This window comes from Melozone crissalis, unplaced genomic scaffold (genome assembly GCF_028551555.1).
Source record: "Melozone crissalis strain CALT ecotype California unplaced genomic scaffold, PUWL_Pcris_2 ptg000023l_1, whole genome shotgun sequence".
NCBI lineage: Eukaryota > Metazoa > Chordata > Aves > Passeriformes > Passerellidae > Melozone > Melozone crissalis.
In genome coordinates, this window is record NW_026535801.1 from 17,771,104 (window position 1) to 17,798,103 (window position 27,000).

Here is a 27,000-nt window from a genome sequence, read left to right on the forward strand (position 1 = left end):
GCAAGCCACCATGACATTATAAAACTTTATAATTGTACAAGTTTAGCCCTTACAGGCTCAGAAGCACCTTATAAACGGGAGTTGACCCTGCACTCTAACATGATTGTCACCAGTGAACCTTACAGCAGCTGTGAGTAAAACTGTCGTATTTCCAAGCAGTAAAGTTCTATCATTCATAGAGCAAGAGTAAAGTGGTCTTCCTCCCTTGCTTTCAAGCTTTGAGGATGAGGGATGACTACGCAACCCTTCTGGGTATTCCTTCGGCACTGGCCCACTTGACAGCGGATCTGTTCTAGTACGAGTCAATAGCAGACTCCGAGTCACTGATTTGCTCGAATGCAATGTTTTGCATTCTTATGAATAAAGGGTACAGCTGGATGATGCCTCCACCCGGGTTTATGGCAATAATCTGTTTTGCAGCAGGAATGCCAGTGTGGTATTTACATTAAGATTATGTCAGAGTCACAACTTGTGAAAGATTCAGCCTTTTTAGTACGGAAGGGCTATTAGAACTTTACATCGTAGTTTTCTGAAGCTAAGTAACAGCAATATTGTTAATGATAACAGAAAAGTGGAAGACTTGGCACTCTGACAAGGAAAATTAATTTCTGTAGTGGGAGCGTTCCTTCCTTGCAGAAGTAACTGAGGAGAGCACAGCGCTGAGATGCCCGAGCCCCTTCGGGCCGCGGCTCCCCGCGGGCAGCGCTCCTGACGCGGGTCCGGCCGGCGCCGCCCTGCGCTCTGCCCGGCGCCGGGGGGGCCGCGCTGTCCCGGCAGCCGAGCCCGCTGTGCCGGCAGGCGAGCCCGCTGTCCCGGTGTCCCGGCAGCCGAGCCCCGCTGTCCCGGCAGCCGAGCCCCGCTGTCCCGCCGCTGCCAGCGAGGCACGGACGCAGCCCCAGCTCCGTTCCGGGCCGGGCGCCCTCCCGCCGGCCCCCGGGCTGTGCGGCCCCGCCTGCGGGGCGGGGCGGGCGCTGCTGGGCCCGGCGGGCCGCGGGCGGTCGGCGGGGCCGGAGCGGAGCGGGGGTGCCGCTGCCGCCATGCCGGGCGCCGCCGCCCCGCTCCCCCGCCCGGCGGGCCGCGCCCGGGCCGCGCCCCAGGAGCGGCGGCGCAGGGTGGCCCCGCTGGCCGCGGCCCCGCCGGCCCGGGCCGGGGACGGGCCGCTCCTCAGGGGCATCTTCGAGATCGGCAAGAGGAGCTGCGACGTGGTGCTGAGCGCCCGGCGGCTCCGCTGGAGCCCCATCCTGCCCGAGAGCCCCACAGGTGGGACGGGGCAGGGCGGGGCACGGGTGTCCGGCCCGGGCCGGGGCGAGCTGGGGCCCGCGGGGAGAGGCGGCCGGGGCTCTCCGGGCAGCGCGGGACAGGCACCCTAACCCGGGACTGCAGTAAGGTGCTGAGAGGCAGTGCTGCGGGCAGCTCTGTTCCCTTCGGGGTTACTTTGCTGACTGAAGAGAAAAAGAAATTGTTTCTAACGCTTTGAGTGTCTTGTACCTGAACCAGCTCTCTCTAGCAAGAGTCTTGTCTTCTTGGTGGGTCATACGAAAGGGACAGAAGGTAGAGATCATGTTTGTATGGCCTCTTTAGCCCCAGGCAGAGCAGTAAGAGGATTTGATTTTGTTTCTGCGGCATCAACTTTTCCCGGCTTATACTCTTTGGCAGGTACACAAGCTAGAGCACAGAGAGGAGAGTATGGTTTTGCGGGATGTGCCTGAGTTTTGTGATGAGGCTTCTGTTGCAGGTCGTCGTTGCTCTATGGCGCTCACACGGGAACACATGAGAAAGTGTGGTTACAGGATTTGATCAAGTGAAACAAATTGTATACAAAAGTTTAAGAAGCAAAGGAATGCTGCTTGAACGTATCCAAATAGATACCTTTTTCCTACAAACTGTAGAAACATACATATAGTTGTAAAACTGCGTACACACTCCTAAACGTCCTTGTTTATTTCAGTGACCTCCCAGTGCTTACATGAAAGAGAAGTCAAAGTTGTATTCAGGAATGCAGTTTCCAGGCAGCGTGTTTGCCTTCCGGGATGGCATGGTTAGTTCGTCCAGGCTTAAAATACCACATCTATTTTAGAAGTGTATTGGATAGAACTTAAAAGTTGCTGTAGGTAAGATCTCATCGCCATAGAGTCAGCATTTAGAGAAGCAAAGAAGTAGTCAGATGCTCGCAGGTGAAGTCATTATGGTTCATTTAATGTTGGGATACCAGAGCTTTGGAAACTGATCAAGTACACAGTCATGCCCTGCTGCTGACTCCTCTGCTCTGCACAGTGTAACCGTGTTAATGCAGTGCTGCACTCGCACTGAAATACCCGCTTTGCAGCCGGACTGCTGCGTTCTGATCGCCCCCACACCCGGTGTGGGGCACAGCCCTTCCTCCTGGGGAGCCGGTCTGGGTGCCTTAGGTAACGCTGCTAGCACTGGAGGCTCTCTTCCTTCTCATGTGGGACTATCTACAGGTCTCTGTGTATGTGATCTGTAGTGTGATTTATTAATTATTTAGTTCTGTGTGTAGAGCTCTAATATGAATGTCACTTTATGTTCTGCTTCCTTTAATGTAGGTTAAATTGCCATATATCAGGAACTAGGGTCTGTAATTGTCTTGTAATTGTCATCAGGGAAGGATATTAAGGTGCAGACAGGAAGAATTGATTCTGGAGTATATTGCTCCATGCTTCCAGAGATGGGGAGTATATTCTGTGTTTTGGAATTTGTGTGGTTTTGGCTTTGTTTGTTTTCCTAGGAAAAAATCATCCCTCTCAGCTGCTTTCATACAGACATCAGAAACTTTTCATAGCTCCTGAGAAGTAATGACGTATGCAGTGCCTATAGTCAGACCTGTAGCAGATGGCAGGACTTCAGGAGTCCTATGAAAAGCAGCACAGACAAACTGCTGCCAATTTTATCAGGATTTGGGCTTTTACTGCACATGTATTAAATATACGCTGAAACGTCTTTCTCTGAAAATTTGGTTTTATACTTTATGGCATTGAGCTGCTGAATAGTTTCATTTTTGAGAGGCTGCAGTTGCAGCAGTCAAACACAGATTCTGGAGCTTGAATGTTTTTTCTTTCCATCATTCTTGGCTCCCAGCAGCACTTACCCTGGGGTGTTCTGTACTGGTGCTGGGAGGAGCCATCTGTGGAAGGGTCTCATTCGTAGATAAGTACAGCAGTGGAGTGTTCAGAGATGGCTAAAGGATCTCTGGACAAGTCTTTCCACTGGGATTTGGCTTATGCATGTTCTCTCCAACCCAAAAGCTTCCTAATGTAGTTTGCCTGAGGCTCTAAGAGGTCAAGCCAGGTCTTCACGCTTTGCAAGCGCTGCAGAATGTCTTGCTTGGACTCATATGTAGCAATTCTTCCTATTTTAGGGAAAGGTCTTTTTTCTATGGCAATTGCTACAGTCTGTCAAAATCAGAGAACCATAAGGTAGTTGCTTTGTTCCCTTTTTCCTAACCTCCCATCCCCCATAGTTCTCCAGATGAATTCCTGTCTTGCTGAAGTTGTCGTTTGTCATCCACAGCTCTGAGGTTCTGATTGTTTGTTCTTACACGTGGTAGTTTGTGCAGCCTTGGCTCCTCCAGGTTCCACCAGAGCTCAAAGCTGCAGCTCAAAGTCCCCAGGCAGGGGGCATTCTGCTGTGCCTGGGCCCAGTCATGTCACAGGGATGTATGTATGTGTCGTTCTGCTCCACTGTGCTGTTCCTGGGGGGCTCTAAGCAACCTGATTATCAGGACTTCCTCCTTTACTCTGTCCTGGAGTTCTGCAGCTCTTGTCTCCAAGAGGTTTTTGGCTACCCATGCTTTATGATGACTTTTGATGGCTTCCTTTGCTGTTCACAGCAAAGTTCCTACCTCTGAAATAAGCATGACCCATTATGAGTTTTGTGTGTTATTTGTTATCACAGAGCTTATGGCAGAAGTGAGTCTTGGGCAGGTGGCTGGGTGTGGAGCCTGTGGAATGTGTCAGGTGGGAATGTGGACAAGTGAGGCACAGCTCAGGGCCCCCTTGGAAAGGCTGCAGCTCCAGCCTGGGTGTGCAGCTCAGCTGAGCCTGTTCTCCTCCCTGGAGGCAGGACCCCTTGGCCCATAGCTGGTTGCTTGCCTTTAACAGTGCACCGGGTGCCTCAATGAGACACAGAGCTCACAGGCAGTAGTTGGTAGGTTTTCTTCTCTAGCCTCTTTCTATGTGTCATTCCTGTGCTATAATCATGGAAATTAAGAAAAAGGCAAGACTTCTCTATTAATATTCCAGCCCTGAACTGTGGAGGTTCTCATTTTGAGTGCTGCTGCAAAACTATAGCAGATAAAGTGATCTTAAGTACAGATTTGAATATTATATGTGATTTTTTTAAGTTCCCAGAAGATCATTTGTATCCTCTTTATGCATACGGTTTTTTTTGTTGTTAAATAAAGACTGTAATTCTGATAATTTTTAAAGCCTCCAGCATGTTTTTAAAGTTTGCCGCAGAGTTTCCTGATTAACAATAATTGCAGTTTTTCAGCAGATTTCTGACAGGTAGGAAATGTAACAAAACTGGCAATTGTCCAGTGCTTTACCAGTATGTGAAGCCTGGAGGATTTTGATCATCCTGATAAACTTTGTAAGTGTAATTTCCTGTGTGTGTGTAGTGTACTAAACTGCATATGAAGTTATTCTCTGACTGACAGCTTGTGGGCTGGGCTGCCTATTTGGATAATAATAGTAATAATTTGGATAAAACTTGCTTTTTAATTATAAGTAATTGAACATAATTTCTAAATTAATTAATGAACAAGAAAATAAGATCTTGGAGCAATCCAGAGGTTAATGTACTATAGAATATATATTTCACAATGAATAAAATCAAAAATATATTTTTATAATGAATTTAAATTAATTAATAATAAGCATACTATTCTTATCTATAGTAGCTATAGTTCTTGTTGCTATTAATCTAAAATATAGATTTACAGATATTCTATCTAAGTGCAGCAATAAGGAAAAAGAATCACTGATGTATTTCAACAGTGAAAGAGTCAGCAATAAAGGACTTAAAATTAATTCCGAGTGCATAGTGGCCTGTTGCCAAGGCTATTTAGGAACAGATGTGGCTGAAATAGATACCAATAGTCTGTTTGGGATCTCTAAAGTAAGACATCTGTCAGTCTATCGGTCAGTCAGGAATAATGGAAATGGAAACTGGCTGTTACAAAATGTGAATTACTGAAGTTCCAAGAGGACTGAATTCAAAGCTTTTGATTCTACTTCTGACATGTAGAGAACATATTTTCTCTAAGTGGCTTATCTGTTCTCCAAACAGAAAAAACTGTTTTTAAGGAAGAGACGTGAGAAATATGAAGTGTAACTGAAAGTGAGGTGTTCATGTGCCACATAAATATGTGACATTTTATATACATATGTACATTTTAGGATGTAAATTGAAGGAAGAAAGCATGCAGTTGTAAACAATCCCATGGTATCTGAACTTATAAAGCACTCATATCTTTTTCCAGGGAGTCTGTAAAATTAATGTATTTTAGAAAAATGCTGTATGAAGCTGCAAAACAATTTACTAATCTACAATTTATTGTGGAAATTGAAAAGTATTTATGGAAATAGGATACACTAATTAAAGGAGTCTTAAATTTTGTTCTTTATTTCAGGGGACTTTTGAACATATCTTGACTGTCCATGTGTTTTTTTTTCCTTTATCGGAAGATCAGTTCACGTGTTTGTGGCACAACTTAGGTTGTTTCATTCTTTCTGTTCTTTCTTGTATTTCACACATTTATGCACCTCTTTGCTTACATTGAAAAGGGCTAACATCCTCTGGATACCTAATAGGGCCTTTTATATGCACTTTAATTCTCTACCTCCAAAGAGCGAGATCAGATATTTAAAACTTTGTTCCAGGAAAAAAGTTTCTGTGCCAGTTCTTGAAAATTGTATTTGTGTGTTCAGGTTTGCATGCACCTTAAGTTCTGCCTGTGTTAGTGAGCTGGATTCTGATGCTATGGGAATTTGAAATAACAGGATTTATTTAGCTTTCATGGAAAGTAAGTCTACTTTATAGCCTGTTTAATGTAAGACTTTCTGTTGATGAATTTGTGGTTTGTGTTGTCTTAAAGCTCTTGCAGGCCATAAACTGAGCAAGTTTTAGGCTTGGATAAAGGTGCTGGCTTTTTCTTTCATGGGTGAGAATTTTTCCTTTGTTTCTCCTGTAGCACTGTGTAATAATTAGGTCTTTGCCATGTCCTATTATTAGAGATAAGGCTGTGCTTTGCTTTATTCCTCCGCTCTGCCTGCCTGGGGAGCGAGGCTGGTGCCTGGCTGGGTGCTTGGCACAGCACCTTGTGCGCCATGGGCCAGGTGGCACACCAGGAACGAGCCAGGCGTGGCTGCTGCTGGGCTTTGGCTGCTGAGCAGGGCATTGAAGGATTGATAGGTGGGGATTAGGGGCAGTCAGGAGCGCTGGGGTGGGGCTGAGCTGATGTGTTGTGGGAGTGTGGGGGGTTTGGGGCAGTGCCCTGGGTGTGTGGGAGCGATGAGAGTGAATGGAGGGGACACTGGAGCAGTTGCTGGGCAGACAGGGAGACATGCAGGGTGGTGCTGTGGTGTGAGGGGGTGTGTGATACAGCCTGGGGAATCACTGGAGAGTTAGAGGAGACATCATGAGGTAATGAGGAGTAGAATATGAATTATTTTATAAAAAGGTATCAAGGTTCCGCAATTATCTTGTTCACAGTTCACTCTTGACTATGCCTTTTGGGCAAAGGTGTGCAAGAGTCAAATGATGGTCCTGCTTACAGAGCATGATGGAGAGAATCCAAAGGTGTATATTAAAAAAAAAGTTGATATGCTAACCAATCTTTGATGCCCATGCTAGTGATGTTTTCATATCCACAATGGTGCTGTAACACTGAGTCACTTTCTCAGTTTAAACTATTGTTCTTTTAAAATTATTAAAGAATATGCAATCAAATCCCTTATTGAAGTAGGAAGATGCAGTCAAATCTCTTATCTCAATTTCTTAATTATCCTGGTTTTTGTCCCTTCAGAAACACTAATTTTTTTAGCCCCTCCCTCTTTCAGATCCTAGATGCTGTTGTATTCTTTCTTTGATTGTCCTTTTACCGTATCATCCCCGAATCTGTACCCTCTATTATGCACCTTTGTCTTTTTCTATTGCATCAAATGTTGCCTGCTTATCTTAACTTTTAGGCGTAATTAATTGGAAGATGCATGAAAGTGAATTTTTTTCTGCAGTTGCAAAAAAGAAATAAAAGCAGGGAAGTCTGTCATCTGCTCTTGTTGGAATCAATAAAACTAAACTTAGAAAAACAATCTTCCTCTCCTTGTAAATGTCTTGTTAACTATGTATGTCACAGAAGCAGCAGGTAAATAATAGATACTGTTGCAATTATGTAAAACCCAAACAAATAGATACTGGATAGAAGAAATCCCTTTTTGTTTGCTGTTTCATTTAGGTATGCCTGGCTATGTTATGCACTGCCTTTAGAAGGAAGTATTTATTCAGGACATGCAGTTCTCTAAAGGTATTTTTATCCTACTAAGACAATTTATGAAAAAGCTTGAGTGTCTGAAAATGTCGGAACATAACCTGAAGAACAGAGTAGTCTGTGTACCTTAACATTTGTGGGCTGTGGAACTAATGTTTTCCTTTTGAGGAAATCAGTGGTCCTGGTTTTTATGACTTATGTTGTAGCAGTACATGCAGACAAAAAACCATAATGTGTTGAGTATCTGATACATGTATTACCATATTGCCATAAGGAACTGCTATTATGTTAGACACCAACTGATTTCGTGATAGTGTTGGATTTCTCTCACATATGCTTATGTTTTTGTACAGATGATCCTTTAGGAACATCTGCTAGTTTTGTGGTGGTATCTGCTGTTTCCTTTCAAAATTTGACCTTTTTGTCGTTTAGTGCTGTGACTGCTATAGAATTGTTTTACCAGGATGCTTTTCTAAATTGATTCCTGTCTCATAGACATTAGCTGTCAATTTTTGGGGTTGTGATTTTTTTTTTTTAACTTTTAAAACTGCTGACTTGAAATAAAAGTGACTAGAATATTTTCCAATTCAATTGCTCAGGTTGTTTCAAAAATACTGGTGTCTGTGGACTAAAGGTGTGGATGGTACATCTCAAACTGTTTCTCTAGGGAAGTAGTTTTGGAACTCTCTTCTTGCAATTTAGGAACTCTTCCCCCTTTAGTTGAAGAGCAGATTTGAACAGTAAAACCATGTGTTATTAAAAAAGTCAGAAATGTAAGCCTGAATTTTTTTGTGAGATTTGATGTCTGGTGACTGACCTGTAAGGGATTTGATGAAACACAGTTCACTCATGTTTAAGATCTGATGGAACTTCCTCCCTCCCCAGTTTCTCACTTAGTTGTGAAAGGAATGTATTAAATCACTTACAACAGTTTTTTCAATGACTTGGTGTAACTCACAGGTTTCTAGTCCAGCATGTGGCTGTTTCTCACCTGAGTGCTGCAAGTTTAAACAAATGGTCAGTTCATTAACAGAATTCAGTGCTGAACTCTGAATTTCCTGGCTGTTGCCTGTTTGAGCAACATCAGATGGTAGTTAGTTGGATGCTTTTCAGTGCTGAATAGTTGCTGTAGTTGTCAGTTTATTTGAACTGTGACAATATATCTGTTCTGCCAGTCCATACACTCAAGTGAATATAGGAAAGTATTCTTTGTGAGGCTCTCAAAATGCAAAGCAACAGATGTTATGTACTGCACAATTATAGGTATCCTGGAAACAGGTCTTTACACAGTGCAGGCAGTCTTGGAAAAACAAAATTTGACGTGTGAATGATCAAGTTAAGGGTAACAGCAATAAATCCTTATGACTAAATATAATGCTGTTTTGCACATACTGATCTGAGTTTGGGTAATTAAGTGCTTATTGTTATATCACCCTCCTGTCATTTGACAAAAGTTTAAAAATTATCTTGTACTTATATTTTTTTGTGTTTTAGTACAGCATAGTAGAAATAGAATAAATATTCTCACTTAAAAATAACATATGAATATGTTTTTTGAAAAAGCCTATGTAATTCTAAGGAGTGAAAATTCTTGTAAATAAATTGCTAACAGAAAATAGGGAAAAATTCAAGGTGACTTGCTGGGTTTCTATGTGAAAATAGCACATTTTTGCCTGGCTGATCTGAAGATGGTTCAAAATGAGATTGCTCCTGTCCAAGTCCTCTCCCTGCTCTCCTGTTTGTTGCATGGCCTTTTGGAGTCTTGTCAAAATGCTCTGTCAAGAGAAGTACTGGAAGATTTCACACTTGGATGGTTTTGGGTTTCCCAAAGGCCTGCTCTGTCACATCTATGTAATTTAACTTGGAGTGAGGTGATTAGCTAGGGATCAAAATTATTGTGGTGCCAGTGAATAATACACTAACAGTTAGATGGCTATAGGTGATGGTAACTCATGTCAACACCAAACTTTGAACAGATTTGTGATTTTATTCCCTGGATTCTGCAGCTGATATTCTCTGGTAAACCTAAATCTATTGTATGTATACAAAAGATTATATACAGATGTCTGTTTTTAATTTTGTATTGTTTTTATTTAAGGAAAAAGAATATGCTGAGTATTTAATGTCAAATGTCATGTTTCTTGGACACTTGACTGCAACACACTCATTAAACAGGGCTAGTAGTAACTGGAGTTGGTTTGGGAAACAATGCTTAGTAGAAAAATGAGTACCTGATCAATGTTTGTTTCTTTTTTAAATTGTAGTACAAGTTAAAATTAAATAAGAGCTTTTTTCTTAGGATTTGCATTTGCTGAGCAGTTAATTATTTAAAATATGATGGAAATGAGCAGGTGGTGGTTTTGAAATTTTGTCCCTAGGTCTCACTTGTTTTATGGAAACAGTTTGGGGAAGGTACACACAGAAATTCAGTACTGAACTTACAATGATTTATATGTATACAAATGTTTGTCTTGCTTAAAGCAGGTACTGTTTTTTTCATCAGCATTTAGCAATATTGATTTTATGTGGGAGCAGAGCAATAAAGTAAGTTCTTTCCTACAGCCCAACTTCAAAGCCATGGCAGTTTTACAGATTTGACCAGGCAACAGGACAGTGAGTCCAAGAGTGGGAAGAATTACACATAGTGTAGTTATTAGTGTATTGATCTCTTGCTTGAATGCCATCAGCTTGGAATAAAGATCAGGAGCTGTAGCTATACCATTCCTAATGTGTATGATTATAGTTTATCATGTGCAAAATGTCATCTGTCACTTAAACAGTTGTTAGGATTATTATGGTGAGGATAATGAGAACGTAAGTAGAGGCTAAAGCAGATGTTTGTATGCTCTATAAACCAGCAGTTATTTAACCACATCTTGGATACTGTGTGCAGTTCTGGTGTCTGCAAAGGCAATGTGGGACTGGAGAAGGTTCAGGGGATGACAATGGGTAAAGGTGCATAATGGCTTCTGGATGAGAGTGGCAGACTAGGCTGGCAACTTTTGGTCTGAAAGGAAGGTACTGGAGATGGGCTCTGGACATATGGAAATATAGTGCTTCTAATAAGGCTGAGCAGAACCAGGCTGAAAACCAAATGAATAGATAAGAGAACTGTAAAACTTACTGCCAAAGGATTGTTAATGCTAAAAGATTTTGTGGATTCAGATGGAGATGGAAGGCCTCATTTTACTGCTCTTAAATGTATAGAAACCACAGTCAGCTCAGGGTGTCCCAAATGAAAACAGGTGGGGAATGGAAAAGTACTAGTGGGAAACAGAATAAATGCTTCCTTTATTCCTTCTCTTCTCTTAGCATCTGCTTATGGCTATGGTTTGATATAAGATACTGGGACAGATGGACGTTTGCTCTGTCTTGGTATTGCTGCTCTTACATACCAGAAACCATTAAATTATATTTAAATGATATTTTGAGTAAAAGCATACACATCACTAGTCTGCAATTCTTCCAGTGTCTGCAGTGCCAAGCAAGATTTAATGATAAAATCTTAACTTCAGTTTGCCTAGCCTTCCATTTGCAAGGTACTTATTTTTATTGGTGGAACAATACAGTTTAAAGAAGTGTGTTCTTTGCCTGACAAAATACCATTTAATTTTATTAAATGTTGGTTAAGTATAACAGTGCAGTAGCAGAATGTTTAGGAAACCTGAATTTCTTAGCCATAATTCCCTTGAAAATATTGTTCATATGACTGCTTCTTATTATTTATAGTATTGGGGTTTTTTTATATATTTATTTTTTGTTGTGGAGATAGGAAGGTAAATTCCAAAGACATAGTTAGACTTGTATAGGATAAGAGTCTGAAACAATTACAAATGTTTTAGTTTGATCAACTTCAGAATAGGGAAAAAGTGTAACTTCAATATGCTTTGATGGTATTTTTCCATAAATATATTTATGGGAAAAAATATATTTATTTTAAAATTTATTTATGGAAAAAATTATATTTATCCATAAATGTGTTAGAGAAGATTTCTGATGTTCACAGAAGAAAACCCTCAATACAAAACATCCATTTCCATTAGTTATGTCAGCCACTTAAAGATATGTGCCAAGATATCAATACAGATAATTTCTTGAACAGGTGATGATAATTTTATTGCACAATTCACTTTATGGTTAAGTCAAAGATTATTGTATGATTTGTAATGTGTGGCTGGATATGTGTAAGAACTAATGTTTGTTAAATTTACTTTTAAACGAGAAAAATAGGTTTAATACTGAGATAGAGGAAAACTTGCATGGAATATAACAATAACACACTGTGCAAGTGCATGCTGAAGAGTTTGAAGATGCATCTCTCTGTTGCTGTGTGGGTGCTCTGAATGGGAATTGCTCCCTGACTCTGCAACCATCTGCAGGATTGTGATGCTGTGAGTAAAATTTGTAGGATCTGCAAGTAAGATACTTACTTCAGCCTCATAGTGGTAATCCCTGTGCATATTGGTGTAATTCTAGCATTTAAAAGTTTGAGGGAGTAAAAATTTGTGTGTATTATGGGAGATTTGAAGTGCATATTTGTCAGCTGACATGTTTATTCCACAGTGAAGACTGATCAGAAACTTTGTTTGTTTGTTTGTTGTTATATGTCAATCATATTTGTTGTCATATGTCAAGTAATCTTTCTGTTTGATTTTAGTACTTAGTACCAGGATTAGGAATGGATTTGTAAATGTGAAGTGCACGTGCAGTTACCATACTGGAGACAGGAGGAGTTGGTGGTAGATGCCAAAGGACTTGCTTAAAGTACATTGGAGAGGTTTGTTGGAAGTTTTTGGTGCATGCCAGGATGGAAAGCAGACATTGTGGGGCATTTTGGGGTGGGTTTTTTTGGCTGGTTTTTTGGCAAGTAGCTCTGTTTTAAAGCAGTCAGAAAATAGGTAAGTTTCTGTGTATATATTTAGTATACTAATTTAGATTGATATAAAAGTGCAAGTTATCTCTATACCTAATTTTGAATTTCATGATACTCAATCTTGAGCTTTTATTCATAAAGCATTTTATGAATTCTGCATGTTCTCTGGCATGCATTAACTTATTCTACTTTATGGACTGGTTATGCCACATTTCAAAATGGAGATCTCCAGATTTTTGAGAATCTCGTGAAAATCTCAATCAATATTTTAAATGACTCATTACCATTTATTAATGGTAATGAGTCATTTAAAATATTGTTTTAGGTATGGTAATAAAAATTATAATTTAGAATTATAATTTCTAAATGGTATAACAACATAAAATATTAAAACAACTCTAAGGGCTTCACCTGATAATTTTGAGTGTATTTTAATTTTCAAAATAGCATTATATATAATTTTTTCTAGACTAACTAGATATTCCCTAGAATTATTTTTTCTGCGAAACATTTTGTAGACCTGTTGATAGGTTTTATATGTGTGTGATGCAATGTACCAAAATTTAAATTAGCTGAGAGATATTTCTTATCTCCAGTTTTCCTTTGACACGGGTGTGTTGCGGTGTGTGTGCAGCAGGGCTGCTGCTCGATGCAGTGAGCCTGCCCTGAGCTCAGTGCAGATCCACAGGCACAGGTGGGTGTCCTGGTGGCACCACGCAGGGAAACACATGGCACTACACAACATGGGGCAAAGAGCACGCAGTTGGAATTCAGAATCATTCTGTGGATACCTTGGAAATTTGTGCTTGTTCATGTATGGGTTGTAATTTCTGAAAAGGGAGTGCGTGTTGTTGTATTGAACATTTGTGAGACAGACAGCACTCTAATGTAGCTGTCCTTACTTTGTGCAGAGAGGAGCTATTGTATGAGCTTGTTTATGTCAATATTTTAATAATTTATCTTTATAACTGCTTTTGACTATATTTATAGTAACATTGGCACCCTGTGTACAGAAGATAAAATCAGTGCTGAAAGGAAACTTGCATCCATCTGGAAGCAATAAACTTTTCTAAAAGACTGCACAGTGTTACTTAATCCTGTGATTTCTCACTGTGAGTGAAATTAAGGTTTGGTTCAGTTGTGTCACATCATATTGGTATCAAATCTTTTGTGAGAGCTATGTCATAGTGTTAAGCTACAAAAAAAATTAAAATTTATGACAGTCTGAGCTTGTAATTTCCTCAGTCACAAAATTATGCATCATTGCAAATGGAGTCAATTCTAGATAATAAAAATAATTGTAATACTGGAAAGCTTCTGGAGTGTTGCATTTTGTAAGCTTTCTCTTCATATGAAGTGCTAATTTCTTTACTGCACAATTGACTAAGAATACTTTAAATTTGGTGTTGCATTCTAAGTAATTTTTGTATTGTACATCGATCCCGTAGTATAAATTATATTTTTGTTAAGACAAAATATTTTATAAAGTTAGAGAAACATGAACAGTGTTCACAAGGAGAAAGGGGGAAAAAAAATCTATATTATAAAGATCGTCTAATACAATTCTGGGGGGGTTTTTTGGCCCTTTTCTTTTAAGTTTGTTACAAGTGTGGTGTACATGAACAAAATAGGATTCACTCACCCCTGCAGGCAAAGTGGTGTAGCCTGCATTCTTCCTGCTCCTAAGTGGCAACTGAGCATCGAGGTGAGGGAAGGGTTTTATGCTTGTCAGAGGATTCTGGTGGTGCTATTGCCATCTCTTGCCCTTGGGCTAGTGCAGGAGATGCAGATACAATGATACAAAGGATCACAGAGTTTCCTTCATAAATCTCTGGAGAAAAAAGAAACAGACCAGACATCAATGAGGATAAAGCCAAACATGTAGAAGTTTGTGGATGAGGTCACCTAGCAGCTGATAGCCGTGCTTTGATAACTAAAAGCATGACTTGCTAGGGTACTTGAATTATCCACAGTTTACAGAAGGAAATTGACTTGTGTTTAGAACAGGCCGCTGGTTCTTTTTTCCTGAAGAAAATGTTTCTTGAAACCCTTTTCCAGAAGAGACTAAAATTCAGATATTTGAGATATAATGAATTCCCTGAACACTGATATTCAGCAATATGAATGGTTTCTAAATCTGTATTTGAGGCTGAGGCAGATCTGGTGCAAGTAAGTCTCCAAGTAAAAGTAATTGTAACTTGTATTAATCAAACTCAGTAATGTTGTGTGGCCATAAGAGGTAATTTGTTTCTCCACTTCCCCTTATTTTCTGAAATGACAGAAGTAATTGCTGTGATTGTAACGTAAATTAGTGGGTACCAAACACTGTGTATGTGTGAGATGCTTTTGAGGAAATGTAAAATTAGGCTCATGTTTCCACTTTGGGGATTCTTTAGTGTATTTCAGCTCTGCTAACCCACTCTATTAAATCATGTAGGCTACTAGATACCAGTCTTCTCTTTATTTCAGAAATCTCTCTCAAAATAAATTCCATTTTATGATGGATGTAGGGTTGGTCTGTGTAAGACCAGTCATTTTATATGATACATATGTTTGCAGAGGTTTTGGGAAATGATGGAAATCAGTGACACTTTTTAAAATGTTGTTACTCCGAAGTTTCTACCATAAGTCCTCTTACTTATTAAATGAAAAACCTCAAAGTTTAAGCCACTAAACAAAGGGTTTGCAGCTACTTGTCAAATCATACTATGAAATTAGGCAGTATGTGGGCCATATTCTTAATATAAAATGTAGAGCTTTCTATAGTACATTTCCAGTGACCTCTTTCTTGCTCTGGTATTAATAAGAAAGTGTAATTATTAAAAGCAAAGCTTTTGCTTCATGCATCCTCTCAAATACTTCAGGAGGGGAATCAGTCCTTGTCTGCCTTGCTTCCTTTCAGCTTACCTTGTTGTTCTAGCATTATTCCTGATAGATCTTTATGCTATTTTTAAATTGATCATCTCCCGCAAATGTATTTGTAGAATGAAGGGGAAACTCTTCCTTAAGGTGAAGGTTTTTCTCTGGGACAGTGTTAGGCTTTCTGCTAAAGCTTCAATCACAATTTTTTTTTTTTTTTTTTTTTGCAGAGATATTTATTCAATAAGTTATGTGACTTCTTTTCAAACTGCCAGTGTCAGTATATTTTTCTAATGAAATTCTGCCATTAGCCTGTGCTTAATAAGCAAGGTAATTCACTGCTGCATGTGAGAGCTGAGTCAAGGCACTAATGAAAGCCTGATGGATAGCTGTCTGATGAGCCTCATTACAAGAGGAAAGGCCTTTTCCATGGCCTGCTGGGCATCAGGCAGGCTCAGGAGGATGTTTCACGCTGAGGAGTGACAAGTGTCACTCTGAGATGTGGTCATGCTCCCAGGGAAGTCCCCAAGCCTGGCCTTTCTCCACAAGGCCTCAGCTCCAGCAAAGCCAGCCTCTGAGCTGTACTAAACTATGCTCTTACAGTATGGGATCCTCTTTTCTTTTGGTTCAGCCAGAACTAAGTAGTTTGGTGGTGGTTGTTCTTTTCAGAAGTTTGCCTATTGCCATTTTTTAAAGCTGTAGTGAAACTTAACCAAATTTTAAGTGCTTCAATCTGATCGAGCTCAAGACTTCAAGGACAACCCCAAATGTTCCCTAAAGCTGCCCTTCTTTCAGTTGCTGTGGTAGGATGCTGTGCACAGGGGCTGTGTGGGCAACAGCCCTGTGGCTTGGTGGGGGTGTTCAGAGGCTTGAGGATTGGTTTTTAATAGATATGGTGGAGAACAGGGGCTGCAATCAGCTGGTTGTGGTGTCTTGGGGGAAAGAACCGTTTGAAAACTGGTGAGAGACAAGAGGGGAAGATGAAAGGTAGGAGGTTACATTTACCCATGCTTTTAGTATAGCAAAATTGTTTAGGAACAAGGGAATTATTCTATTATGTAATGTAAACCTTTATCCCATGACTGAGATTTGCACTGCAAAAGTACTTGGGTTTTTGGCTAGTATTGTGTTTAAAAATTGAAACCTGAAGTACAAATTTGTTCTGGAATTTTATTTTTTAAATATGTCCATTATTCTTCATAAAAATATTCTTTTTAGCTATCTGTAATTGCTTAGTAGTTTAAAATAAGATGACTTTAAGCTAGAATAGTGAATAACTCCTTGTCCAATGAAACATAACTGAATGTGTCATTGTTTTGTAAAGTGGAATTTTATTCTGAGACTTGTAATTTATTTTTTTTAATGTATGAGATGTCACTAGAGCTCTAAAGAATTAAGAGAAGCCATTGTGCATCTTTTCCAGTTCTCACTGACTCTTGCTGATCTGTGTGATCTTTGGGGAGTTGGCAATTGGAAGTGAAAATGCACAGCAGATTGGCTCAGGCCACGTTGACTTCCTGCTGATGAAAGCAGACAGTCCCAGTTCTTCCTTCTTCCCTGCTGTGAATTTTCTTAGCACTTCGTAGCATCTCTAGTTTTATAGGACTTGTGTTGAACTGATTGTACTAAACAAAGTGTCAGCAGACTAAGCCAGGGAAAAGTAAAGTGGGCAAGCTCTGTTACTTTAGGGGTTGATTTGACTCAGCTGGGCTCTGTCCAGAGCCAGACTTCAGGAAAAGGGCTGGGCTGCACAGTCGTGGCAGGGGAATCGAGGGTGGGTGTCTATTGAGAGAGGGATTAGCAGGAAGGTATTGCATTTGCTTGGCAAAATACATCCCTTCTCCCTAAGATTCTCTAGAGAAGGAGAATGAAAGTGGGTTGTATCCCTGTCAGATGTTTTTAAGCTCAGTTTTCTGCCCTGAAGGAATACAGCTGCTGCTGCAAGTGAATAGCTGCCATTAAAGGGTGAAGTGAGTAGTTGCACCCTGCTTTTTCTCTCCAGCTCTGCACAAACTGAGATGCATCTCTTCAGTCCCTTGTAATACTTTCTGAGCTCCTTGCTGCTCCCAGGCAGGTCATTGCACAGTCTGAGAAATGTATTTCTAGGTTAGGGCCTTGCTTGTGTTAAACTTCTCCCGTAACTCCTTTAAAAAGAACTAGAGTAATGTAAAACTAATCTTCAAACAAAAACCAGCCCCTCCCCAGCCTGGCCCTGGCTGTACCACCTCAGCTTACTGTTGGATACTTTTGGCAAGCAGAAACTGGAATTTTGATTTCTCTGCTTACAGAAGACAGTAAGAGGCATAGCGTCAAATTTTGCCAGAAGTGTTGCATGACTTATCTTTTTGCAATAAGAAACCATTCAAAATTCATGTGTTTTGAAATAGATTTTCTGTCTCATGTTTAGGGTAGTTAAATAAGTGCTAAATAGCCAGAAAAGCTTTACACTTTTTTCTTGGCTTTTGTGGCAAGAATGATCATATCTGCTTTTCTCACTGCCAGCCCTTCTTGATCAATAAGTAGCTGAAAACTGTAGAGGTTTTATGAATCAGCTGCATGCTGCTTTCTGTGCTTTGCTGATTTACTGTGAGGGAAAAATAGACTTAGTAACTGATGGGCTGGTTTATAGGCATTAGACATTATATTAAATATTCCTAAACATAGATTTATAGACATACTGTCAAAAATTAATTTAAAATTCTATTTATTTTATTTTTGGGTTTATATTAATATAGTTATGTTTATTGTATGTCCTGAATGGTTATTTTGAAAGTAGTGTTCATACAGTATAGAATGGTCTGTGATCAATTTTATAATGAATATTTTATAATAAACTACTTCTTTAATATGTACTGATCACTGTATTTTCTTTAGTATGGTCTTGATGATTTTTAAAAATTTCTAATTATTTCTGTTAAGTTACACTGCACTCAGCTATATCAATCAACTATTAAGGAAGTAAACTTTGAGAACACAGTGGGGCAGAGAGCCTAAAATGTGTAAAAGATTTATTTATTCATTATAGTCAGGAGGGCTAGGTATCTTGCCAAAGGTCATAGGAAGCATTTGTGACACTCTTTGCTTTTTGTCCAGTTCTTGTATTATTGTCACATTTTATGTGTGTTTTCTGGTATTTTCCATGTACTCCAGATATTTGTTATGGAAATCAAGTCCTTAAATACCATATCTGGATGCTGGGCTTGTGTGGTAAGGTAACAGTCCAAAAAGTGGTTCCTTGTTGAAGTGTTGGTGTTTATATTTAAATAGCACATTTTCTTTAAAATTGTTCTATTTTTCAGTTGTACTGCATTTTTTCTTTGTGTATATTTTCATCAATTTTGCTGTAGACATGAGGTGGTTAACACTCTTAACTAATTAAAATTTGGTTTACTATTTCCAATAAACTCTATTAGAGTGTATTAGTTCCTCATCTTTTGATTTAGCTCAGTCTGGTTGATTCAGACATAATTTTTTGTTAAATTAGAGATTTGGTCACCATAAATAGGAAAAAGATAGGATAGTCTCATTGCTTGAAATTAGTGAGATGATAAATAGGGGCATAAAACTTCCTAGAAATTCATCTACCAGGCAGATTTTTCTTTTTTTCGTGCTGTATTTGGAAAAAAAAAAGTGGACATGTGCAGAAACTGTGAGTACAATTAGCGTCAAGCAGATAAATCCAACTCTAATCCTGTTTATGCTCCACATCAGACAGATGTGCTGAGATTGATTCAGACAAGCCCTTGGCTTATAGTAACTTTTTTTTAAGTGCCATATATTCTGGTTTTGTTAGATCTTTGTTAAATGTTAAGTGCTGTTAGTTTTGCTCTTCCCTAACGCCTGTAACCTACTTTATGCAGGTTGCCTCTCTGCTTTCATGATGACAGGGCAGCCTGGTAGAAGAGATTATCTTTATTCCTTGTAATTAAATTGACTTTTTTTTTTCAGAAGATACAACAATGGGAAGTGGGTACTGAATTAAATAAATAGCATGATATCTAATAGATGTACACTTAAATCTCTTGCAAGAACAGATGGTATCCAATATCTTTCTGAGTAATGTGAGAGGACAGTTAATGTCCTGAAACTGCTTGCAATAACCAATATGATACTAACAAGCCAATACGGTTTTTAAAGTTTAAAAAGTGTTTACTACAATATATACTTTATTGCACAAGTAAGCTTGGTTGTCAACTCATTCTAGAAATATTTTATAAACACAGCTTATGACCTAAATTTTCTTTATCTTAATGAATTGTTTTATAAAATTTTACTACATTTGAGATGGTCTTATTTTCAGTAAGCAGAGAAAATGAAAATTATAGAATATGCCTGGGATTTTATGCAGATTTCTTTACAACTTTAGGAAAAAATGGGCTATCCTAATCCTACTAGCTAATTCAATGTTTCCTCTAGAAATTAAAACTCAAGGATGATGTTTTTTTACAATTCAGAATTCCTAGAGTTTATATCCTTTTCCAGGATGCATCTGGAAATGTATTCCTGTAAAATCAGCAAAGTCAGATGATGGTTTTGAAAATCTAGTTCTATCTAGTAAGAATGTTTGATAAATGCAAGTAAGTAACTGTCTAAAGTAGCCATGAAAAGAAAATGCAGACCTTACCTGACTTAAGACTAAATGTCATTTTATGAAAGCGAGTGGAGAATAAAAAGTATTTTGTCAGGCCTTCATTTTCCTTGACTTGTGCAGGATAAATAGACCAATGTTTGTAACTTCTATGTGGTGCACATCCATAGCATTGGTATAATAGAGTTCATGATCTCCTCAGCAAAACTAAGAGTTAAATCCAAAATATGATTTATTTTAAAGAATTTAAAAAGCAAACCCACTTAGAATATTTGTATTAGTCTGGGGAAATGTTGCAGCTCAGTTATTGCTACAGAATGGTTGTGGTTATATTTCTTTTCTCCTGAAACATTGAGGTAGTGTGCTGGCATTTTCAGTGTACTGTATGTCTGACCTTGAGACTTTGTGAAAAACCCTAAGCAGACTCCTCAAAAATTCTATTTTAAAAGTTAAATAAGTGTTTAATGTAGATGGTAAACTATGTAGTTCTAGGTAATTTGGGACATCTCCAGTCAGTTTTTAATTTCAGGCCTACAAAGACTATTTACTCTTAAATGTTTTGGAAGAGCAGCACAAATTTTGACAGAAATTAAGATCTTGGGTTTGGTAATGTTAGTACCAAGCTTGTTTGTACAATGTCCACTTTGAGTTTGTGTAACATCATAGTTAAATGGGAATCATACAGTATTTCTTCCCCCTCAGTTCCCTCATTTTTAAAGGATACATTGGCTGAAAATATTTTTACAACAGTTGTTACAGTACTTCAGGATTTATGTTGGGGTTTTTAAAAAAAGTATTTAGGTGAGTTTTCTCCTCTTTATTTGCTGTATACTTCTGAAAATATGCACTACAGACAATTTCTTGTTTACTGTCTCAATGCACAGTACTCTCAATTACTTGTCACAGTATTCCTGCTAAGAGTGGATTTCAGTACAGTTTTACACCTTAGTAGCTGATTTATGGAGATATTAGGATGCTAGAGTGTAACAGGTTGCAAAAAATATGTGGGAAGTATAACAAGGTCATGCTTCTATTTGTCACAGGTTATTTGGTACAGAACAGGAGAAAATGAGTTGGTTGAGAATTGTGAGGAGAAGTCATATTGCTTTAGCTGTGTTAGCATGGCTGAGGAGAAGTCATCCAGGATTCCTGGACATGAGAAATGATCACTCCTAGCCTCCTTCCAGAAATGATGTTGAGCAATGACAGTGTCAAACTGTTATGAGAATTGACAAAGTCATCTTTTTCCTGCCCAGAAAAAGTATATGACTTTCCGAAACCCTCAGCTTCATGTGGTGTAATGAAGTAGGGGGTGCTGTCCATCTTTCCCTGGGTGACAATTAAAATAGTTTTCCCAACACTCCAGTGCAGCATGTATCAACTATTCATCAAACAGAATCTGCTGTAGTTTTTGCTATTGAGAAACCAGAGGTGTTGCTAGATTTGGGGAAGTTTTCTGCTTTCTAGCATTTCTTGCCTTGGGCTGCAAAAGGACCTTTATTGATGTGCTGTATGAGATCTGCTGTAATTACGAAGAAAGCAGGGAAAATTTTCTTTCTGTGTCCAAAGAATCTGATACCTACAGGAAGGGTGATATTTTTCCTTCAGTTTTTTGTGTATTTGACTTTGAGGAATCTGAATGCAGCTCAAGAGAGCAGAAAAAGGAGAAGCCTGTACCACAGTGCCTCAGTTGATACATCTCCAAAAGGCACTTGGAAATGAAGTGGTAGCATCTGCAGCCACAGCATCCATGCAAATAACAGCCCCAAGATAACAAAACCTTCCCTTGGCTAACACAAATCTCCCCTGGGATGAGGATCTCGAACTCTGACAAGAACTTTCTGGAAACTGTTTTTCTTGTCTTCTAAACTGAATTCATAAATCAAAAATGAAAGCAAAGATGGGTAACACAGTTTTGGCTTATTTGTCTATTTTTCCTTGACTGTTTTCTGACATGTTTCTGCTGTAAACACAAAAGGTAACGGTTGTATTAAATGAAAAAAATATAGTGAGCATATAGTCAGCTTGGGTCACAGCACACTATGATTTACAAGTATGACTGCTATGATTGCTGTGATTTAGGTGAGTAGAATAAAGAATTTGCTTTTCAAATGTGAATTCAAAAAAAGTCTTTCCTGGAGTGTGAAATTTTATTAATTTTTTTGAACACCAGAAAGCTGAGTAAATAACCTCTCTGAAATTGCTTTGTTTGTACAGCTGGATGCATAACAAAGTAGGTAAAACAAAAGACCAATGATTGAGGGAAATGATATGCCATAAGTTTCAATGCAAGCATGAATGAACAGATGCAAGAAGTGAACGTAGAGATGAAGCTCTAACCATACTTTTAGTTGTTACTCCCAATCACTGTAGTAATGCTTTTCTTTTTTTTTTTCCCTTACAGGTGATTCCAGTGTGGCTTTACAAGCTCAAGAGGAGATTATTGAAATGAAGGATGTATTTTCAGTAAAACTGAAGCGTCGTCGTTTTGCAGGGCAGCAAAAAGGTGGAACTTTGTTGGGTATCACAATTTTTAAATGCTTGCATAAAGAGGAGAACAAGCTTACAGACTGTGCTATCCATTTAAATAACTTGAGTGAAGATCATTGTCAGTCATGGTTTAGACATCTGAAGGAAATTTTAAATGGTAAGCATTAAATAGAGGTTGCTGTCATATTTATTTCTATTGGCAATACATGAGGCTGACTGGAGCTCAGAAACATCTTGCCTGTGGAAATTAAAACACAGATATGAATCTTATTTCTGGCAAATGTTTACTACTGAAGTTTTACATAGTCAAGTGTAAAATCTAGGAAAGTGACAATAATTGACTAATGTATCTGTAAAAATGAAACAAATTTATGTTATTTTTGGAAGAGTCTTGGATGGAAGCTACTGAAAAGAAGTGGTTTTCTTTATTTTGACTGAAGAGTGTTCAGTTCAGAAATCTGTTTCTGAAAGAAGTACTTGAAATTGCATCACACCTGATAGTACTAGAGTAGTTGCACTCCTGGGAACTCTTCAGGAACTTTCTGGTGATGGTTTAGGAAATCCCACTTGAGGCTTCCATATTCTTTAGCAACATAATGGGAGAGACTTTCCTTATCTTCATTAATTCACAGGTGGCAGCGCTCTTAAGGTTCTGTAGGACTCTTGTTGCTTGATTTGATACAAAATTTATTGACAATAGTGATGGGATGCAATCCTTTACTGTAAAAATATCTTTCTGTGTTTGCCTAGGCTAATGCCAATTTTGGGATGCTTTGTTTAACCAATTCTAGGGTTGGTTGGTTGGGGTTTTTTATTTTATTTTATGGAAGCTCTATCAAAATTATGAAAAAAATATTCACCATATAGGGAAAGGAGCCTCACAAGAAATCCAAACCTTTCACTGAAGTTTATATTTGAAAGGCACAGAATGTAGCACACTTTTGATTTAAATAACCAAAACTACATCCCTTCCCCAATGCCAAACTCTGATTTAGCTCCAAAATGTGCCTCTATTTACAGATTATAGAAAATGAGTTTATTAGAGAAGAAAAGCAGTCTATCTTGTGACACACTATTAGAACTCCAGCTGAATTGTTAAGACTGAGCCAGATTACGGAATTCAAATCTTGTACATCTGTAGTGCTTGTGACAATACTTTGAATAAGAATTTAGGGTGTGCTTCTACTGAAGTTTCACAAGCACATATTAAAGAAACAACACGAGTTATTAATTGTACATTCTTGCATTGTTTGTTTACAGTATGGTTTGGATTTTCCCAATGAAGATGTGCATTAAGAAGTGCCTTCCCTTTTCCCCTTTTAAAAGGCTTTGTGATGAAATATCTCAATCTGCACAAGTGCCAGGATTCCTGTAGATCTCCAGCTACCCATAAAGGCAAGGACATTTGCATAAGGAGCAAATGTCTGTTTTGTTCCTAGATTACTCTCCATCTATCAGGAGCAGTGATACCATATGTTCACAGAAAAAAAGCTGCAGTATCTCTAGCTCAGGTTGCCTTGACCTCGAGGTGCAGTCTGTGCTTTAGAGCTTTGTAACTGGAAGCCACCTGAACCCGAAAAAAGTGTTCTGTGCAATGCTGTTTCAAGTTCTTGCTTCAGTCTTTCTCTAGAAGCTCAGACCTTGTACAGATGTTTTTTGGATCTCTGATCAGTACATTTTTTTCTCCTTGTTTTCTACTTCAGGTATAAAAAGGACTCAGATAATAATAACCAAATGAAACTCTCATCATACCAGTTGCTGATGTGTATATTCGCCTAAGTCTGAACTAAACACAGCTGAGTTCTGTTAATTTCTCAGTGGCTGATATTTCTGTGGGAAGCTATAGTGGGTTTTCATAGTTTTTGATGCAGCGTTTTTGGTTTTTTTTTTTTGTAATAGTGCTAGAATCATTCTTGTTCATGAACTCAAATTGGCTGCTTCTGGTTTTATCCTTCTGAAGTAGTAAATATTACTTCCCTGCCCTCCCTCCTCCCCCAGTCTGTCTGATCACAAAGTAATTTTTCATTAACAGCAGCATTATTTACATGAAGGATATTTTTATTGTTTCTGGGCTAGATCAAATTAAAAGGAGGTGATTTATCAAAGTAGAACATATATATATATATAGATTTGGTCAATAATATTTAGACATTCTGACAAATGGGCGCACATATTACTGACAGATGTGTTTCCTCTGCAGATAAATTCAATTACTACTTGTTTACCTTACTCTTTGGCAAGTTTTTAGGTTTTTAGGCATATACATTAATTAGGGAACAACAATAGCAAGTTTGTTGGTGATAGCATGAGACAAAGTTTATCTGGAGGTTTCTAATGAAGATTTAATTTTTTTGGAAGTTTCATGTACAGTTTCCTTTTTACATTGTGATCTGTGTCTGGCATGGCACATGTCATGTCATAAATGGTTTTCCCTGTTCATTCTTATCATCTTCACAGGGAGTGCCCTCTGTTGCTTTGACTTTGTGTTCAGAGTACTTCAATTTAAAGTTTAACTGAGCTGTAATTTTTTATGAAGCCTGATATCATGTAAGTGAGCACACACAGATATAAGTGTTTAGAATTTAGTCACAGTGACTGCCATTATGGTTCTTTCTGTGTGTGTGTGACAGGGTAACAAAATAAATGTACCACCATCTTCCCATATTTGAGGAAGTTCTTGTTTTCTGCCTGCTGTTGCTGCTGTTGCAGTGCATGCCAGCTAGACATGAAGAGCTTGCTCATTGATAGAGTGTTCCTGAAATCTGATCTGTACATCACATGTGTGTTAAACTGCTGTAAGATAACCACTGCCATCTTCATGCACCTCTGGAGCCTTGGCTCTGGGCTGGCTCCTGTAAGGCCCCAAAGTGCAGTTTAGACAGGGTCTAGTGTGCTGTTATCTTTTGTCAGCCCTGCTGCACACCCCACTCTCAGTGATTTCCATTTATACATCACATTTTTGTACAGGATTTACAGGCATGGCATGTGGGGACACACTGTGTCAGTAGAATTCACTGTTTCTTCTAAAATCCTCTGCACGTGCAAATACATAGTGGTTATGAAAGGGTTGAGGCAGGCTCAAAAGTGAGAGAAAATGTACAGTTGTCAATGCTCATCAATTGTTTTTAACAAGATAAGACTTACTAACAGCTGATTTGAAAAAGCTTGACTTAAAAACTCTGTAAACTAACAAGACAGTAAATGTGGTTAAGAATAAATGATAAAGTAGCAAAAAAAGCACAAAGTGCATTTTATTTTTATCTGCTGTTCTGTAGTATCTATCACACGGGGATTCGATATGAAAGCCTGAAACTTCATGCATGAAGTTTTAATTAAACCATTAATGTTAAACATTAACTTAGCTTAGTTAATATTAACAGCGGTGTCTCCATAGTTACATCAACTGTCTCATATTGTTAGTTTTTCTCATGTATAATATTCCTAATGTTGTATAAAGTATTTATAAATGTAGGTGGTAATGACATGATTCCAGGCTCTTAACTTTTGTAACATAAACCCATTTTGCTGAGGCTGGGGCCTGAAAGCAGCACAGATGTATGTCTGAGCACAGCGTCTCTGCTGCCCCAGGAGCCTTTGTTTTCAGAACACCCTGATTGACCCACCACCCTTCATGGTTCACTGATTCACTTGATAGATCAAGTTTAAACTAGTGCATATTAGCACATTTGTTAGTACTAGGGGAACAGTTGGCCTTCCTGCTTTAGGCTGCTGGCTCGTTTCAAATGGAGCAGCCAGGGAAAACAATAACAGAATACCAGTTAGGGGAGCCCCAAAAGGCTGGCAGACTGGGATCAGTTGCACATGGTAGTCAATGACATTGATTCATTCATATAGATGTTGTTTAAAGACAATTAAAAGATTATTATTCAAAAACACTTTAAAGAAGCTTCACAATTATGTTGTGTGAAAGTTTAATCTTTGGCTGTTGCAGGCTATGCTTTCATTAAACTCATTTGTTTGGCGCATTCTAACGTGTCCAGTGCACACCAGGAATGATAAAGTAATAAATTTTGTCATGATCATCCTTTCATGTCAGTTGGCAATTATTTGCCACAAATAAAATCACTTCAGTAGGGCACCATCTCTGCTCAAATGTTTGTGAAAAATCTTTCTGTCAATGAAATATTTTATCTTTCTAAAAAAGTAAATTGATATTCAAATAGTCATAAAGATAATATTTTAATACTTTAATCCTGTGAATTCATTTGGTTCTTGAAAGTCTTGCTGGGATTTATGTATTAACTCTGATATGCTTTTCAGCAATAGCCCAATATGCATAATCATAAATACAGTTTCTGGTTTAGAATGGTTTATATGAGTTAATTTTTCTTAAAAAATTAAATTCAACCATTTCATCAAAAATCTAGGATTTTTTCTCCAACTGAAAAGTCTATTTTCTTTTGCCTCACTAGGATTTCTTTTGAAACTTTATATTGCCACCTAGGGTTAAATTTTTACATTTCACATGCAAAAACATTGAAGTGAGATAGTGATATTTGCTTTTCTCCCTTCAGTTTTCTCCTGATGTCTGTTTTGCAGAACTGTAACTCACACTGTCTGGGTAACAGAAGTTTTGACATTTCATCTGCTTTCTCTACTTCTACAAACTACTTTTCTATTCTTTCCCCCTGCTTTGTCCATTGTACTCTTATATTTGTATGT

General features: G+C 38.6%; 1 protein-coding gene across 1 annotated transcript in view; it reads left to right on the forward strand.

Annotated features, from left to right (window-relative positions):
• The first annotated feature begins 1,037 nt into the window (after positions 1–1,037).
• The window catches only part of CERKL (ceramide kinase like), a 52,759-nt gene continuing 26,796 nt past the window's right edge, over positions 1,038–27,000 (forward strand). The window contains exons 1-2 of the mRNA XM_054277596.1: positions 1,038–1,260; positions 22,232–22,474. Coding sequence (XP_054133571.1) covers positions 1,038–1,260; positions 22,232–22,474 — 466 coding nt within the window. The remainder of the gene's footprint in view (positions 1,261–22,231; positions 22,475–27,000) is intronic.